This window comes from Haliotis rufescens, unplaced genomic scaffold (genome assembly GCF_023055435.1).
Source record: "Haliotis rufescens isolate VD_foot unplaced genomic scaffold, xgHalRufe1.0.p SCAF_3, whole genome shotgun sequence".
NCBI lineage: Eukaryota > Metazoa > Mollusca > Gastropoda > Lepetellida > Haliotidae > Haliotis > Haliotis rufescens.
In genome coordinates, this window is record NW_025964001.1 from 10,774,835 (window position 1) to 10,791,148 (window position 16,314).

At 41.0% G+C, this 16,314-nt stretch overlaps 1 protein-coding gene across 1 annotated transcript; it reads left to right on the plus strand.

The window, feature by feature from the left end:
• The first annotated feature begins 5,103 nt into the window (after window positions 1–5,103).
• On the plus strand, window positions 5,104–15,745 carry LOC124146659 (anti-sigma-I factor RsgI6-like). Its single transcript, XM_046517064.2, has 12 exons — window positions 5,104–5,311; window positions 5,488–5,636; window positions 6,561–6,659; window positions 9,071–9,227; window positions 9,918–9,963; window positions 10,060–10,215; window positions 10,765–10,820; window positions 11,133–11,270; window positions 13,590–13,761; window positions 14,137–14,247; window positions 14,570–14,788; window positions 15,491–15,745. The coding sequence occupies exons 1-12, from the start codon at window positions 5,148–5,150 to the stop codon at window positions 15,710–15,712; spliced, it is 1,689 nt and encodes a 562-aa protein (XP_046373020.2). The 5' UTR covers window positions 5,104–5,147; the 3' UTR covers window positions 15,713–15,745.
• Window positions 15,746–16,314: the final 569 nt, after the last annotated feature.

A 16,314-nucleotide genomic window follows, 5' to 3' on the forward strand; every position in this document is an offset into this window, starting at 1 on the left:
TTGCCACCTCGTTGAAAGTACGCGTACAGATATGGTACTGACACACCAAAGGTCATAATCAAACGATTCTGTTACGATTAAAGGGCGCAGCCCTGCACGGCGAAATTCGGCATCTTCAGCCAAGATATTTCAGGAATGGATAGTTAGCTAATGTAAGTAGGCAACAGGTAGTCAAATTCCGAAATGCCATCAATATGTCTACCATAAAGGTTTTGAAAGCTTTACTGAGGCCTTGGATGTTCTAACTTGCCGTATGACCCTCTTTAAAATCTCCGAAGAAAGAGAATGTTCGATTGTACCTCAGAAGTTGTGAAATGTAGACACCAAAGGCTGAAGCTGCTAGAGTGAGTGAGTTGGGTTTAACGCCGCTTTTAACAGTATTCCAGTTATATCACGGCGTGTCAGCTTAATGTGGGAGGAAAGCCCGAAGTGATGCAGGTCTCAGACGTTTACCACTTCGGTGAAACCCACGAGCACGGGTATGGTGCGGACAAACCTAGAAACATAATCTTGGCGAACCGGGATTCGAACCCACAATCATAGGTTTCTGGCGTGCCCAAGGGACGCAACTCTGCACAGCGAATCGCGGCGCCTTAGACGACTGGGCCACCCGTGCCCCCTGGAGCTGCTAGAATATCGCTCGACATGAAAGGATTTCTGACTATTGAAAAGTTAAAGTCAACTCTCTTGTCTTGTGGAAAGTGTTTTGTCACTCTGAATCTTTGTGCATAGATCTAAATAATGATCAAACGAGGCGGCCTCTCTAGTCTCCTTTATTTCTAGTTCAGGTGGGTAAATCAGTGAAAGGGAATGGTCTATTTTATGGTTACTTAACGATATCGGATGATATATGTGAGCGTATCCTGCCCCAGCAGTGGGCACAACACATTGTTTACATATCGTCGTCTGGAGATGCTGTTGTAGAGTAATATGCTGCTGACTATGGATAATATTAGCTTTTAATTGGTCATTCAAATCACGATTATATTGTTTTTATTCATTAACTGACTTGGCGTCAAAAGACATGTCTGCCTTTATTGCATCACACCACTCTATTGAAAGCACACTGAAGAAATACGAAGAAACAATCTCGGATATCATAAATATCGTCCAATCAAAACTGCACTTGTTCAGCAATCTTTTAGAATGACCTACATTGATACCATCCTGACAAATTCACACATTTATATATAATTATAAATTCTACACATGCACGTGTGGCTCAAATACTAAAATAAACTAAGCGGCAAAGAAAGTATAGGTTAGCAATTTGTAATTTTCCTAAAAACAGCGATAACTAGTGGAAAGTGGGTTTGTGGAATATGACTGCCCAGGAACAGGTACCAAAAAACACCTTACCCGAACGCGCCACCTTTGACGGCGCTCGTGCGGTGACAAAAACATGATGAAACAGGTTTCCCGCCTATGGCATAAACTGCACGTGCACGTTAGCTGTATAAACGCGTTCGTCTGCGGGGTATAACCACACGTGATGAAAGAACACAAAAGAAATGCAACGACTGACACAGGAGCAGAGAGAGAGCCAATGGCCGAAATGGGGGAAACACAGGTCCAAATTGCCAGAGGGTTTGGTTGTACACCATTGACAGTAGCCAGGCTGATTCAACGGTACAGGCAGACAGAGAGGACACAGGACAGGCCTAGAACCGGACGACCCCGAGTGACAACACTACAGGAAAACGGTCAGATACGGCTCATTCACCTGCGAAACAGATTCGTTACGGCGACGGCGACGGCGACGGCGACGGCAGCAACAGCGTTGGGACATCCCATTAGCCAACGTACAGTACTACGACGACTTCGTGCTGCTCGAATCCGAGCGTATCGTCCTTTCCGAGGAATGGTACTGACTGCTCAACATTGACGCCTGAGACTGCGATGGGCGAGGCAGGTTCGACGCTGGCAAGTGAGAAATTGGCGTCGAGTGCTGTTTACTGATGAAAGTCGGTTTAACTTGTTTCGAAATGACGGCAGAGAACGAGTTTATCGACGCAGAGGGGAACGTTTGGCTCCGGCGTGTATTCGAGAGGTCCAGCCATTCAGCGGGGGAGGTGTCATGGTGTGGGGCGGTATTTGTGGAGATCAGAAGACTGATTTGGTGATCATACAGGGAAACCTGAACGCTGTGCAGCACAGAGACCAAGTGCTGCAGCCAGTTGTGCTTCCGTTCTTACAAAACCAACAGCAGGGGACATTGTTTCAACACGACAAGGCCCCATTCTAAACGAGCAGAACGTTGACGTTTTGCCCTGGCCTGCCCACTCACCCGATATGAATCCTATTGAACATTTGTGGGACCATCTTGACAGACAGATTAGAACACACCATCAGCCTCCCGTCAACAGACAAGAATTGCAGCAGGCCCTGAGAGACGAGTGGCAACGGATTCCAGTCCACGTCATCAGAAGACTGACGTCATCGATGAGGCGGCGTATCACAGCATGCATTGAGGCAGCTGGAGATCATACACGCTATTGAAGGCAACTGTGTCGACATTGAACTTTTAGTGTGTCTGAAAATTTTTGGGTGACATTTCAGACAACTTTCGAAAATGAAATTTCGTACCCCACCATTGTTTACCTTGAGCTTGAATTACCTGTGATTGCACAATTTCATTCAAACTGTGGTTGATCAATCATTTGTTACCCCTCCCTAGCTTATATTATAATTCACAACAAAACCTCTTCTTGTTATTTTTTTATCGATCATGGAACACAACCTATTCTTTCTTTTGCCGCCCAGTTTGTATATTGATGTGAAAACAGCAGATGAATACAATCACAATACAATTTGTTGAATAACATCTCCCTGTATTACATGCGTCATTATATGTTTAGCGAAGACATTATTAACAGCCGTTTGTATTGGAAATTAATATGATATATACACACAGCTGTACATATGAATAGTGTGCAGCTGTACACATGTTATCCCATCAGTTCAATATGCAACCTTCAGAACACGGTCACACAGCAGGTCACAGTCGCTGTTGAGTTCCCGGGAGGCTCGGGAGGCCCGGGAGGCCCGGAGCAAAAGGTTCCATTGTCCTGGGGACACCTGCTAAGGACAGGGCTAGTTCCCAGTTACTAGTTCCAGGAATCGTAGGACAATGGTTCCTTGATTACATGTCCTGTCAAGGCAATGAGTCCTGGTACGAGGGTTGATTGATAAGTTCTAAACCTCACATAAAAGGAAGTGCGTAACAGTGAAATTTTATTTTTGTTTGTTGTTGTTTAACGCCGCACTCAGCATTATTCCAGCTGTATGACGGCGGTCGGTAAATAATCGAGTCTGGACTAATCAATCCAGTGATTGACATCATGAGCATCGATCCACGCAATAGGGATACGATGACATGCATCAACCAAGTCAGCGAGCATGACACCCGATCCCGACAAGCATGGTCGCCATTTACGGCAAGCAAGCCACACCTATTCTACCCCGGATCTTCACGGGTCTCTTATGTTGTGGACGTGGCATGGTGTAATAGTGTCATGGTGTATATTCTCAAAAAACTTGTTTAATTGGACAAATTGTTTCGCTGTGACGAGCCATCTTCATGAATGGCTTTTGGTTTTGAGCCCATTTGCAAGTAATTGATCACTGCTCGTACCTCAGGTTTGTCCATACACTTCGTTCTCAATATGTTACAATGGATGTTTTCCGACGTTACCCCGCATTAATAGGCCTGTAAATAATCGCATCTGGTCGATAAACCAATGGTTGACAACATGAGCATCGATCAATTCAGTCTGAACACGATGAACACGATTCATTGTCAAAATTGCTGTGTGGGGTTTGGCATTGTCGTGTTGGAAGATCAAACCGGGTCCATGTGCTGCCATAAAAGGCAGAAGTTCTGGTGCCAGTACCTGATCGCGGTAAGCAGCAGCGTTGAGGTTGCCACGGATGACAAGAAGCCTGGAACGTGCATTGCCACAGAAAGCACCCCACACCATGACACTTCCGCCTCGAAATCTGTCAACTTCCTGTACACAACATTTGGCGTAACGTTCATGACGGCGCATCCACACCCTCGCCCTACCATCAGCAAATCGAAGATTAAATCGGGATTCATCACTGAAGACGACTTGATTCCAGTTCCTCTGAGTCCATCGTAAGTATCGCTGTGCCCAAAATTGACGTTGACGTCTGTGTAATTGAGTCAGAATCGGCCCGCAGTATGGCCGTCGTGCTTGAAGGTGAGCAGTTCTCAGACGGTTTTGAACAGTTTGCGCATTCAGTCTACCCCTAAACAGTTCATTTCTTGTTGAATCCGTCAAAAATCGGTTACGGAGGTGACGTAAGACAATCTGACGATCGTCTGCATGTGACTTCACACGTGGTCGACCTGGCCGAGGGCGATCAGCGGTGGTACCCGTTTGCTGTAGACGCGTCTGTAAATCATAAACAGTCCGTCGACTACAACCCATCGTCCTTGCGACTTCAGCTACGGACGTTCCCGTCTGCAACATGCTGATGACACGTTCACGTTGCACATTTGAAAGGCGTGGCATGACAAATGGCCGTAAAGACTTTTGTTTTCTTGTGTTTTTCTTTTTTTGTTAATGACTGCTAACAAGAAAACACGTGCGGAATTATGGCCACGTGACCAGTTGCACGTGAAAAACCACTTTTGCCACTATAGTGCTGTGCACTTGATTTTGATCCATTCACCTGCACAAAAACGGGTGTTATCTGAAGAAAATACGTGGCCATTACTGTTTAAATACACAATAAGGGCCCACAATGATAACTGGTCAAAATGTTAAAATTTTAGGATTGTGAAGTTTTTAATTTGGTTCAGTATATATCCGCTTGCTCTTGTGTGCGTGAGACCCCTTCGGCCAGAGAACAGAGATACAGGTAAGACTGTCAATTAAATATTTATATGCATTTATTAAAGAAAACAATTTCAGTAGGGGAATTTTCAATATTTTCACTCTTTCCCATGGTGTACGTTCATAAAGATGTTACCTTCGAACGTTAAGGATATATTTTTCCACAGATATTTAAAATGACCTTAACACAGAAAGACGCATTGGTTAATGTGAGAGATAAGGTTTAGAATGTATTGACAAAGATAACCAGCTGTTACTCAGTGTCGTGGCTGCTTGCTACCAGGTATGTCGACGCTTGTGCTGCTGTGTCTGCTGTCCCTCACGTCGGGACAAAATATCGTCCAGAATGGAAACATGGAAACAATGGATCATTGGGACTGTTGGAACATACATTGTGAGCTGACCACTGATCACCATAGTGGACAACATGGGATCAAAGCCTCTGGCAGGTAGGTAAATGTTGCATCAATCAACTATTAATCATAACTATTTCTTTTGATAATCTATTAGAATATTGGCGGAGGGGAGGTATAAGAAACAGCAACACTATTTTAAACTAAGTTTGGACCGCTAGAACTAATTAAGTTTAACAGTATCACAATTATTTTTTTAATCCGTGTTTCAGAAACCACTATTACGAAGGGCCCTCGCAGACCCTCAGTGGACTTAAGGCTAATGGACGCTATAAGGTCGACGGGTGGATAAAACTGCTGAACGACCAGTCAGGCCATCTTGGACAAAATGTGGAATTAGAGGTGTCCGTTGACCTTAACAGTAGGTTATGTAGCTCACTTCTTAGTCTAGAACTGTATTGGTATGAATAGCAACTGTTAATTTACTTCCTTCCACCATTTGCGTTTCACAAGTCAAAAAACGACTTAGTTTTCAGTGTTGTGTTGGTAATTAATGCGGTTTTGAATCAATTTTGAATCAATTAGTCATATTCACTCTTTAATAAACGTGGGGGATATTACAGAAATACAAAGAGGTATCGAGTGATGGTAAGAAAAATGAAGGACTAGGTGTGACATGACAATCAACAGAACAAGAAAGACGACCGGGATGTAAGTAAGTATCAGATTTATGGACGAACAACTTCTTTATTTCAATAAGGTGCGACATTTCGGTGTAGGTTCTAACACCGTTATCAAGCAAATGATGGGTGAAGTAAAAAAATGAGCGTTTACGACGCCTTAATCTATAATGATCAAACATTCGTTTATATCATTTACGGTTTATATGGTACGGTCAGAATATATTCGTAAGTTCTGAAGCTCAATTATATTAATGTTTCCTCGTTAATGCAGAACGTATTAACATGATTGTATAACTGTGTTGGTGGCAAATGCAGCTAATTACACACTCTCTGCTTTTGTTTGCGTTTCACACGATAAAATGCGTCAATTGGTTTTATTATTCTGTATTCTGTATTTTGTTGGTGATAAATTTGGTTTTCACATTCATGTGCTATCAGAAGGTGAATGTATGTCTGATAGTTTTAATTACTTATTCACTTACATAGGATGCGAAATATTTATATAATTTATATATGTATGTATTTCATTTTGTATACACCAGTCCTGCAATCTGAATGTCAATACGTCTATATTTATACCTCACTAAGTGCAATATGGGTGTTTGAAGGAATATAATCATGTTTCAGTTCCGTTAAGGTTATCCTGCATCCCTGTGTTGTAGGTGGGAAGAAGGCATACATTGCTGCGGCCAGCCATCCTCTCGCCAGATCCTCCGATGGCTGGATTCACCTGACGGGGGACTTCAACGCTCCTGCTGACGGTAATGTGGTCTTTGATTGGACTAAGGCAGTCCAGAGCAATCCAATGACATCCAACGCAATCTGAAATGTAAATATTCTTGGACGCCCCTGGTCACGGCATACGCTGTATTTGCTTGTACCAAGACAACCCAAAGTAGTGAAAAGCAATCCCAAGACGTCAAACGTGATCCAGATAAATCCAAATGAAAAAGTATTTTAATATGATGAGGAAGGCTGTGATTCCGTTTTTGGAAATCCTGGCACGTTGAGGGCTTGCAGTGAACGTTCTGTGTATGGAGCGAGAGCTATGTATTCCAATCTGGCACCAGTGGCTCCAAACGACCAGTTGTTTATTTACAGACAACATGGATATCACGAAGTCCGATATGATGAAATCGATTCTAATTACCTTTGGGTGGTATTTAATCAAAACTGAAAATCAGCTCTTGAAAAATGTTAGGGACATTCATTATTTAATTGTATTGTGTAATTTAGGAATAGAACGTAAGTACCATTTCTTTGTGTCCAGTGTAATGGCGTTCTCATGAATAGGAAAAGGATTGTGTCGCTTTTCTTCATAATATATGATTTTTCCTGGAAAATGTTATTCATTTCCAAATATGTTTAAATTTCAAACGATAATTATGACTAAGGACCATCATTCAATAATAACGTTGTCAAAGTGGTCATCTCCCATTTGTCAGTCGAACCCTTCCAGATTGTTGTTGGTCCTGGGGGCTTGAGTATCATGATGGTTCCACATTGGTATCCGGAATAGTCGACCCAGGTGTCAACCATGGCGAGCGTGTGATCTCCATGACTGAATAAGAGGTCATCAGTCATCAGTGGTCTTCGTCCACTCACCATCAATATACACGTCAGCTCTGGTCTGTGGAAGGACAGGAGTGGTCTTGAGGCGATGTCTATAAAGGGCACCGTCCATTCTGGGGAATGATGGTAGATACGGAATCTGATCTTCGTCTTTGGTGGCTAACTACTCATTGTAGAGTGACTGCATATGGGTTGTTACTCTGGCCCGTTGTCACAGGTTGCTGACAAACTTGGGCTTATCATGCTGTTCTGGAGGATGACTGTGGTCTGAAGTTGTGTTGACGTAATCACCAACAGTGCTGCACTCGGCAGTACAAGATTTCCGCACACGTCGCCAGTGTATACAGGTCTGCCTCACCGTATTCTTGTTGTACAAGTACTCTTCTTACAGTACCCGTTGTCTTCCTCGGGTGGATGTGACGTACTCAACTTTGTGTGATGCAGGTCCAGCCAGGGTTTGGTATCCACTCTTCTAATGATGTGTCTTACATAATACAGCTACTAATTCAGTCAAAACAGCTCGGGTGAAATTAGCTATGAGACTAAACAGATCTACTCAGTGAACATATCAGTGACAACAAACTGTGAAACATTAAAATATGAATAACTTACACTTCAAAAGGATTACAGTTTACTTTTAATTGGCGTACTCACTTGCGAAAACAAACTGGTTATGTCAACGAAGCCTATTACACTCATTTATAAAACCAAGCAGTAAGCACCATTTCACAAACTTCAGTGAAAATAAACACTTTTGCAGTTTAACCAAGCCCCTTATAACTTCAAAGAGATTGCCAGTGTCTGGGTCATATCAATATGATTAAAGGGGTGTGTGGCAGTTAAAAAATATTCCAATGTTTGACAACTAAGTGTCTGACAAATAGGAGGACCCCGGATAAGTATATTCATAATACTTATGACATTCGCATGAATGTGTATTGGCATATGGCTTTCATGCTAAATACCGAGTTGATTGATTGGTAATACCACTGCTCAGGTAAATAACGGATGTATGAATGTCCTTAACAGTTCATTTTATTAGGAGTTGACTTTTATAAATTCAAAAACTCTAGGCTGCTGAGTGTTTATTTCAACAATCTTGGATGATCATGACCTCCGACAGAGATAAGGGAATCATGGTAAATGAGCGATGAATATGAACATAGCGGGTACAGTTTTTTTAACTTTGACAGATTAAACATATTCCATAGTATTAAAGGTCCCTTTTAAAAGAAAATTCACTTTCCATGTTACATTTTAGGTTCAATGATCAGATAATGATATCAATGTATGGTCCTGAACGCGTGAAATGCAATGCCTTTTCATTGTATTGTCATTTCTATGTCCTTTTTCACTCTTCGGTATAAAATCGTCCAGTGGCTATTACCAAGGTCCCTCACCTGATATAAACTTTACCCGTGTCTGTGATCTGAGATCAATATGAACACAGCCGATGAAGTTGTTGTAACTTCCCCAGATAAACCAGAAAGATGAAAATCCCTTTCCAGGCAGCAGTTCAGGATACATGATCATGACACGATGCATGGTCATTGGCGCCTTGTTCTTTCGTGGTATTCTCATTGTCATTTCTTTTACTCAGGTATAAAATCGTCCAGTGTGTATTACCAAGGCCCATTACCTGGTGTCAACTTTGTGGTTGACTCCGTGGCTGTGACACCCCTGGCGTCCAACACCCACTGGCGTGCAGAATCGGATGCCACCATAGAGAAACTGAGGAAAAGTGACATCAACTTTCAGTAGGTTATGTCGCATATTTAGCTTCATATGTGTAGGTGACATAGATGACCCCCTTGTGTCTATGTCTGTTCGTGGAACTATAGAAACAGGAACAGTCGATTTTAATTTCTTATGTCCAGGTCACATAGATGACCTCGTGTGTCTTATGTCTAGACGACATAGATAACCCCCTCGTGTCTATGTCAGTTTTTGGAGCTGTGGAATAACAAGTGTTGTTTACGTCTTTCAAAGGCATTTAGAAGTGATTCACATAAGGAAGAGAATATATGGATGTCAACTTCTTCATTATGAGGAACTTAATTGTGTTCCTCATTAGAAAGTGTTGTTTAGTTTCTCAAGAAACTGTGAGATGTTGATGATGCGATGTTAAAACTTAACTCGCGTGTGACTTGAAGTTTGTCAAGAGTAAACCTGTTATGATATGTCTAGTTATTTCTTTTCAATTGGTAAATGAGAGTAACAAAATTGAAAATTAAAAAAACGTAAGCAGTCTTTAATGAGGTCGGTGCTAATCAGTCTATCAAAAACTAACTGCATACGAAGTATTCAATACAATATGAGAAAATAAAACTTAAGTGAATTTTGCAAGCAATCCTTGCATTGAAAACAAGTATTAATGACAAGAAGTTTATGCTTCAGTTTGACTCATCTGTAAATTGTACGAAAACGTTTTTCATAATACATTTCAGTGTCAGCACAACTGGGGGAATTTCCGACAATCAAGTTGAAATTGACGTGAGTGCTGATTATTAACTTAAACTAATTTATCAACAATCTTGATTTGTATAAGAAACCGTTACATCCAACCCCATGCCCACTTGCTCGTTCTAGGTCATTCAAACAAAGAAATCGTTTGCATTCGGAACTGCCGTGAACTGTGGCGAGTATCTCCATGGCGACCAGAGATACATAAACTTCATCAACAAACATTTCAACTGGGCAGTCACAGAGAATGCTCTTAAATGGGACTTAATGGAACCTCAGAAGGTAATGATTTGACCTGTGTGTACGTATGTATCTCTCTCTCTCTCTCTCTCTCTCTCTCTCTCTCTCTCTCTCTCTCTCTCTCTCTCTCTCTCTCTCTCTCTCTCTCTCTCTCTCTCTCTCTCTCGGCGGGATAGCCAAGTTGTTAAGGCATTGCGCCGAAAACGTGGATTACAATCTCCACATTGATTCAATGGGTGAATCCCATTATAATGACACTCGATAAGGCTAAAGGTTGTGCAATACCAAAATCAGGCATCCATACGACTGGTAAGCTCATTTTTGGACTTTCTTTCAACATTAAGATAACACAACAGGACATGGCCAATCGTCTCAAGAATACCAGTCCTATTTGGCTGGCCTGGGCCCCGTTCCACAAAGCGACCTTAGTGCGATTGTAAGGCTATGATAAAGTGTGGGAGTTACATCCTCTTTGCGCTGAGATCGCTTTGTGGAACGGGCCCTGGACTCTATTTTCTGGACTAGTGCCTTGTTGAAAATGCAATATTTCAAAGAACATGTAATATTCAAAGAACCCTTGTTCTGTAACAGGACAACATCAACTATGACGTTCCAATCAACGCCATCAAGAAGTTGAGATCCAATGGGTGAGATATATTATATATTAAAGTCTACCCTTTGTTGTCGATTTACATATTGACATTGCTTTGTATCTTAACATAAATCACTTGATTTAGTGTGAGTATAACATCAAGCCACAGGTAGTTAACCAATTATTCAATTCAATTCAATAAGTTTTGATTGGTGAGTGTGTACTTACTGATACTGCTTATTACTTCCTGATAATAACAATAACTGTTCGTGTTAGATGCAACAATTCAGAATATGACCTTGCAAAGGTACAGTGATGCTCCCAAATGAAAATGGTAATCATTTACATTGTTCTTTTTCTCCTGCAGAATCAAGGTGCGAGCTCACAATATTGTCTGGTCTGTTGATCAGTTTGTCCCTCAATGGGTTCGCCCACTGCGCGGTCAGACACTGAAGGACACAGTGAAACACAGGATACAAGACATTGTTGGACGAACCAAGGACCTGTAAGTTATAACATATCAAATAAATAGAGGCTATTTCATGTGTCGAGTGAAATATCATGTTTCTCCCATCGAGTGACGTCCCCCGCCGTGATATTGCTGGAATATTGCTAAAAGCGGCGGAAAACCATACTCACTCGCTCACTCACTTATCGAGTGATGGGAGGGAAAGGGGGCATCTCCTTTTCCCCTGTCAGGAGATGAGAGAAACATGATATATCACGATACACATGAAATATCCTATTGATTATATACTTATATACCTTGAAACGTTAATTCTCCCCACCTGACACACGGGGACGGTTCACCACCCCTTGTATTTGCGACTAAGAAAGTAGTTTCGTGTTTGCAAAATCTTAAATAATGTCAACAAAAGTATCAAAAAATATTGAGGGTCAAGAAACTTCTTTGTCGTATATTTCGATATGTATATAAACAAAATCACTTGTTTGATAGGCATTACTTAGATATTGACGGGTGACAAGTTAGACACACTTTTATGGATACCAACTTCTTTAATACTGTAAAAAAGAAGTTGTTATCCATAAAATTGTGTGTACAAAATCAACTTTAACAAAAAAATATTCTTGAAAACTAGGAGACCGCTGTTGGAAGCGAAAGAATACACACTGGTCAAGTAACAAAAATGGCGCTTTGCGAGACGAACAGTCTCGATTGACGAGTTAAATGAGAAATTAACAGTTTATGACGAAACATTTTCGAGAGAATAACAAAGGGCAAGAAGTGATATAAACTCCATAAATGACTGTCTTTCATTATTTTGCCTTGTCAATGTGGAACTAACGTAAAAAGGACGTCAACAGTTTGTGTATGGGCTTGACACTTACGATAAAGGGAGACAATAGAAGGGGAGGTAACTCTTGTATGACAATAGTTCCGTCAAAGTGTTTAGTCAGTCTTTAACACTGAAGTATGTAATAATAAACACGCTTTCCCCAATCATTAGAAATATCTGCTGAAAGCAGCGTCCATTTCACGATTCCTGCTATATCATAAAGATGTGTTTATGGATCAGTGGACCGCCTCCGTGGTCCAGTGGTAGAGCGCCGCCCGGAGAGCGGAAGGTCCGGGGTTCGAGTCCCGGCCGCGTCATACCAAAATACGTTAAAAGATGGTACTTGTTGTTATCCTGTCTGGCGCTCGACATTAGGGGGCTAAAACAAGGACTGGTCGGCTCGGAGTCAGTATGCTGTGTCTGAGTGGGGTATTCATGTTAAACTACGGCATGGTATCTCAGTGAGCTAGCACTATAAATCGGCATCAGTCCGGACTAGTACAAACATCCACACAAACACACACACGTACATGCACGTCGCTATATAAGTGCAATAATCTTGGACGCGACGTTAAACCCCATTTCACCTCACCTTATGGATCACTGTCAAATTGTTATGACCAAAAGACGTTAAAAGATCTGAGTAGCGTATTCATGTTAAACTGTGGTCTAGAACTATAAATCGGCATTAGTCCAGACTAGTACTAGCAGCCACACACACAGGTATGCACGTCGCTATGTAAGTGCAATAATCTTTGACGCGACGTTAAACCCCATTTCACCTCACCTCAAATTGTCATGATATTAGAAGTCGACAAGAAGGAAACGTTGAAGTCATCCCTCTTGTCATACAGTCTTGTGAATATTTTTTGTCACCCATGCATCTTCATGCATAAATCTAAATATGAATCAGTTGAGGCGGTCTCACTGGTATCTTTCATTACTAGCGCTGGTGGGTAAATCGTTGTAAGGGAATTGGCTATTTGACCATTATTTAACGATATAGAAATGCCTGAAGTTGAACTTCTTGGTCAAATTCCCTTGTTATAATTTTGCCAACTCTAGCAGAAATCTGAGTCTACTTCTTGCCTTCTCCATATTTCACATTGATGATATCTATGAGGAAATCAAGTATTTGACATATTGTTTACTCAGCAAACTTCAGATGACATTTGCTTTAATTTTTGAAAAATATTTCCTGAGCACTTGAATATTCAGGTTTAACTATATTTGTGGTTTTTCCTCAGGTTTGTTGTATCCGATACTGGGATAGAAATTTGAAAAACCAAATAAGATCTAGGTCAAGCAAATCCTTTGAGCTTCTGAGAATCCACATGGTATATTCACTTGTCTGAAATACTATCTTTGGGTATATAGAATGTCCTCCTTGATTGTATTAAGGATTATGTTTAATCTTTGAGACAGGAATTTGTTGGTACATTTGGTAGAGTTTGTATGGATTCTTAATTAAGAAGTCATTTCTTAAATATGATCATTTTAGCTCTATACATGATGTATCCTTACAGCGTGGAACACTGGGACGTTGACAACGAGAACCTCCACGGCTTCTGGTTCCAGAACACCCTCAACGATAGAGACTACAACCTGGACATATTCCGTATCGCTCATCAAGCTGGGCCCAATGTTAAAATGTTCCTCAATGACTACAGTGTTGTGGCATCGGGTGGAATGACTGGGGTAAGACGTGATCCAGTGTGTTCACAAGGTTTTCTTATCCTTGGCTATTTTATTTAAATTTCTCGTCACTGTTGTGCTCTTAAGTTTATGCTAAATAACAGAGTAGTAGGGAGGAAAATATGTTTCTTGTCGTTGTGTATTTCACTGTTAAAGGCACTGTTAAACCTTCATTTTATTAGATTCAAATACAACTTGTATAATGTAAACTTCGTTTTCTTTCTTTTACCGTTTTCAAATATTTGAATTGAATTTGTTCGCCCATGAAAGGCATAATAATGACCAAAGAAGAAAAAAGAGTCGTGCGCAATATTTCTATTTCTTGCGTGAATTGTTGATGATATTATAGGCCTTGAATATGTTTCATTTTCCACCCAGGCATACCGTGACCAGGCCATCAGGTTCAAGAACGCAAACGTTGGTCTCTATGGAGTCGGTGTCCAGTGTCATTTTGGAGACAATGTTGAACCAGACCCAACGTTGATCAAGGTAACTGAAACCCAAAGGAATTATAACCATTGCTACAAAAAGATATTTGTCCCATCTATTAACGTTTAGTCCTTCAGATAATGAATTCCACAAGTTACATTTTGTTTCAAATTCAAAGAAAAATATAAAAAATACTCTCAGTAAGTTAGTAAATTGTTTAATCATTATAATACACATTAGTCTGATAAAGGGTATGTTTTGGATGCTGATCATAATGACATTTGTAAATATGATTTGGATACAATGTGTGTACCATTATCTTACGTTGATGATGATGGTTATTCTTCACCGTTTCCACAATGCTTTATGTTGGTACCACCAGCAACATCTAGATACCATTGCCCAAGCTGGAGTCCCTATCTGGGTCACTGAACTAGATTTGATTAATGCTGATGAGAACAAACGAGCTGATTGGTACGAGACCGCCCTAAGGGCGTTCTATGGCCATCCAGCTGTTGAAGGCATCATGTTTTGGGGATTCTGGAGTGAGAGACACTGGAAAGGCGAACAAGCCACACTGGTATCTGGAAATGCGTTCAGGGTAGGCATAACATGCAACTACATTATAAAATATATTATTTCACGTACATTTATCTCAATTCGATTATATTAATATTATAAATCATATTTATGCACACGTGGCTCTTAAATACTTAAGGAGAGGGCACAAGTATGACTAATTTGAGTTTAATGTATTAAACGTTAGGGATCTTCGAAATACTTGATGGCAGAAAAAACGTTCGTTTGTGCCTTTTTAAGGACTGGACTACTGATCAAACGATATTACAAGCGTTTTGTACTTATACGTTTTGTAGGTATGTGTACGATCACCCCTGTGATTTCATAAATAGGTGACGTTGTATCCTACATTTACACTGACTCTCATAGACGCTATTTGACAAAATAGATAAATAGGGGGCACGGGTGGCCCAGTCGTCTAAGGCGCCGCGATTCGCTGTGCAGAGTTGCGTCCCTTGGGCACGCCAGAAACCTATGATTGTGGGTTCGAATCCCGGTTCGCCCCAATTATGCTTCTAGGTTTCAGCACCATACCCGTGCTCGTGGGTTACACCGAAGTGGTAAACGTCTTAGACCTGCATTACTTCGGGCTTTCCTCCCACATTAAGCTGACACACCGTGATATAACTGGAATAATGTTAAAAGCGGGGTTAGACCCAACTCACTCACTAATAGATACTTACGCATTTAAAACACACAAATACAGTTATTTTACACGTTGTAGATAAACGCCGCTGGTCAACGTTTCCTTGACCTCACGGAGAAACAATGGATGACCAACGAAAACCACAAGCTGTCACAATCCGGCAAGAACTTTAAAGTCCGTGGTTTCCATGGCGACTACATGGTTAAAGTCAAGGTCAACGGGAAGGAAGTTCCCTCCCTCGCGCAGTCATTTACCTTGGGTACATCGGCTCATACTGTAACCCTCCACGTTCATAATTAGTACAATCACAGTGAATAAAGTGCGTCGGACATATTGTGTGTTGTATATTGTTATGATGAGGTCGTCACTGCGTGCAGGATAGCTTGATTCATTTCATTTCTATGTTATCATCAGCTGGATGCATTATCAGCCTTTAGTCAAAGGAATATTGAATGTATGTCATTGTTATTCTGAAGGAAACTTGATTCTGATAATTTGAGATCATTTCAGTTCTCATGTTACGTAATATGTAAAATGTACAATGTGAAATTATTATGGCAGCTGTTGTTAATTAGATATTTTACATTGTTACAGTATATTTCATTTAATTGAATGACGTCTCATAACCCAGTTCACAAATAGTTTATCTTTTTAAGGACAAAGGACTGGGGACCCGTGAAGATCCGGGGTAGAATAGGTCTTCAAAAGAACCCATGCTTGCCGTAAAAGGTGACTATGCTTGTCGTAAAAGGTGACTATGCTTGTCGTAAAAGGTGACTATGCTTGTCGTAAGATGCGACTAACGGGATCGGGTGATCAAGCTAGCTTACTTGGTTGACGCATGTCATCGTATCCCAATTGCGTAGATCGATGCTCATGATGTCAATCACTGGATTGTCTGG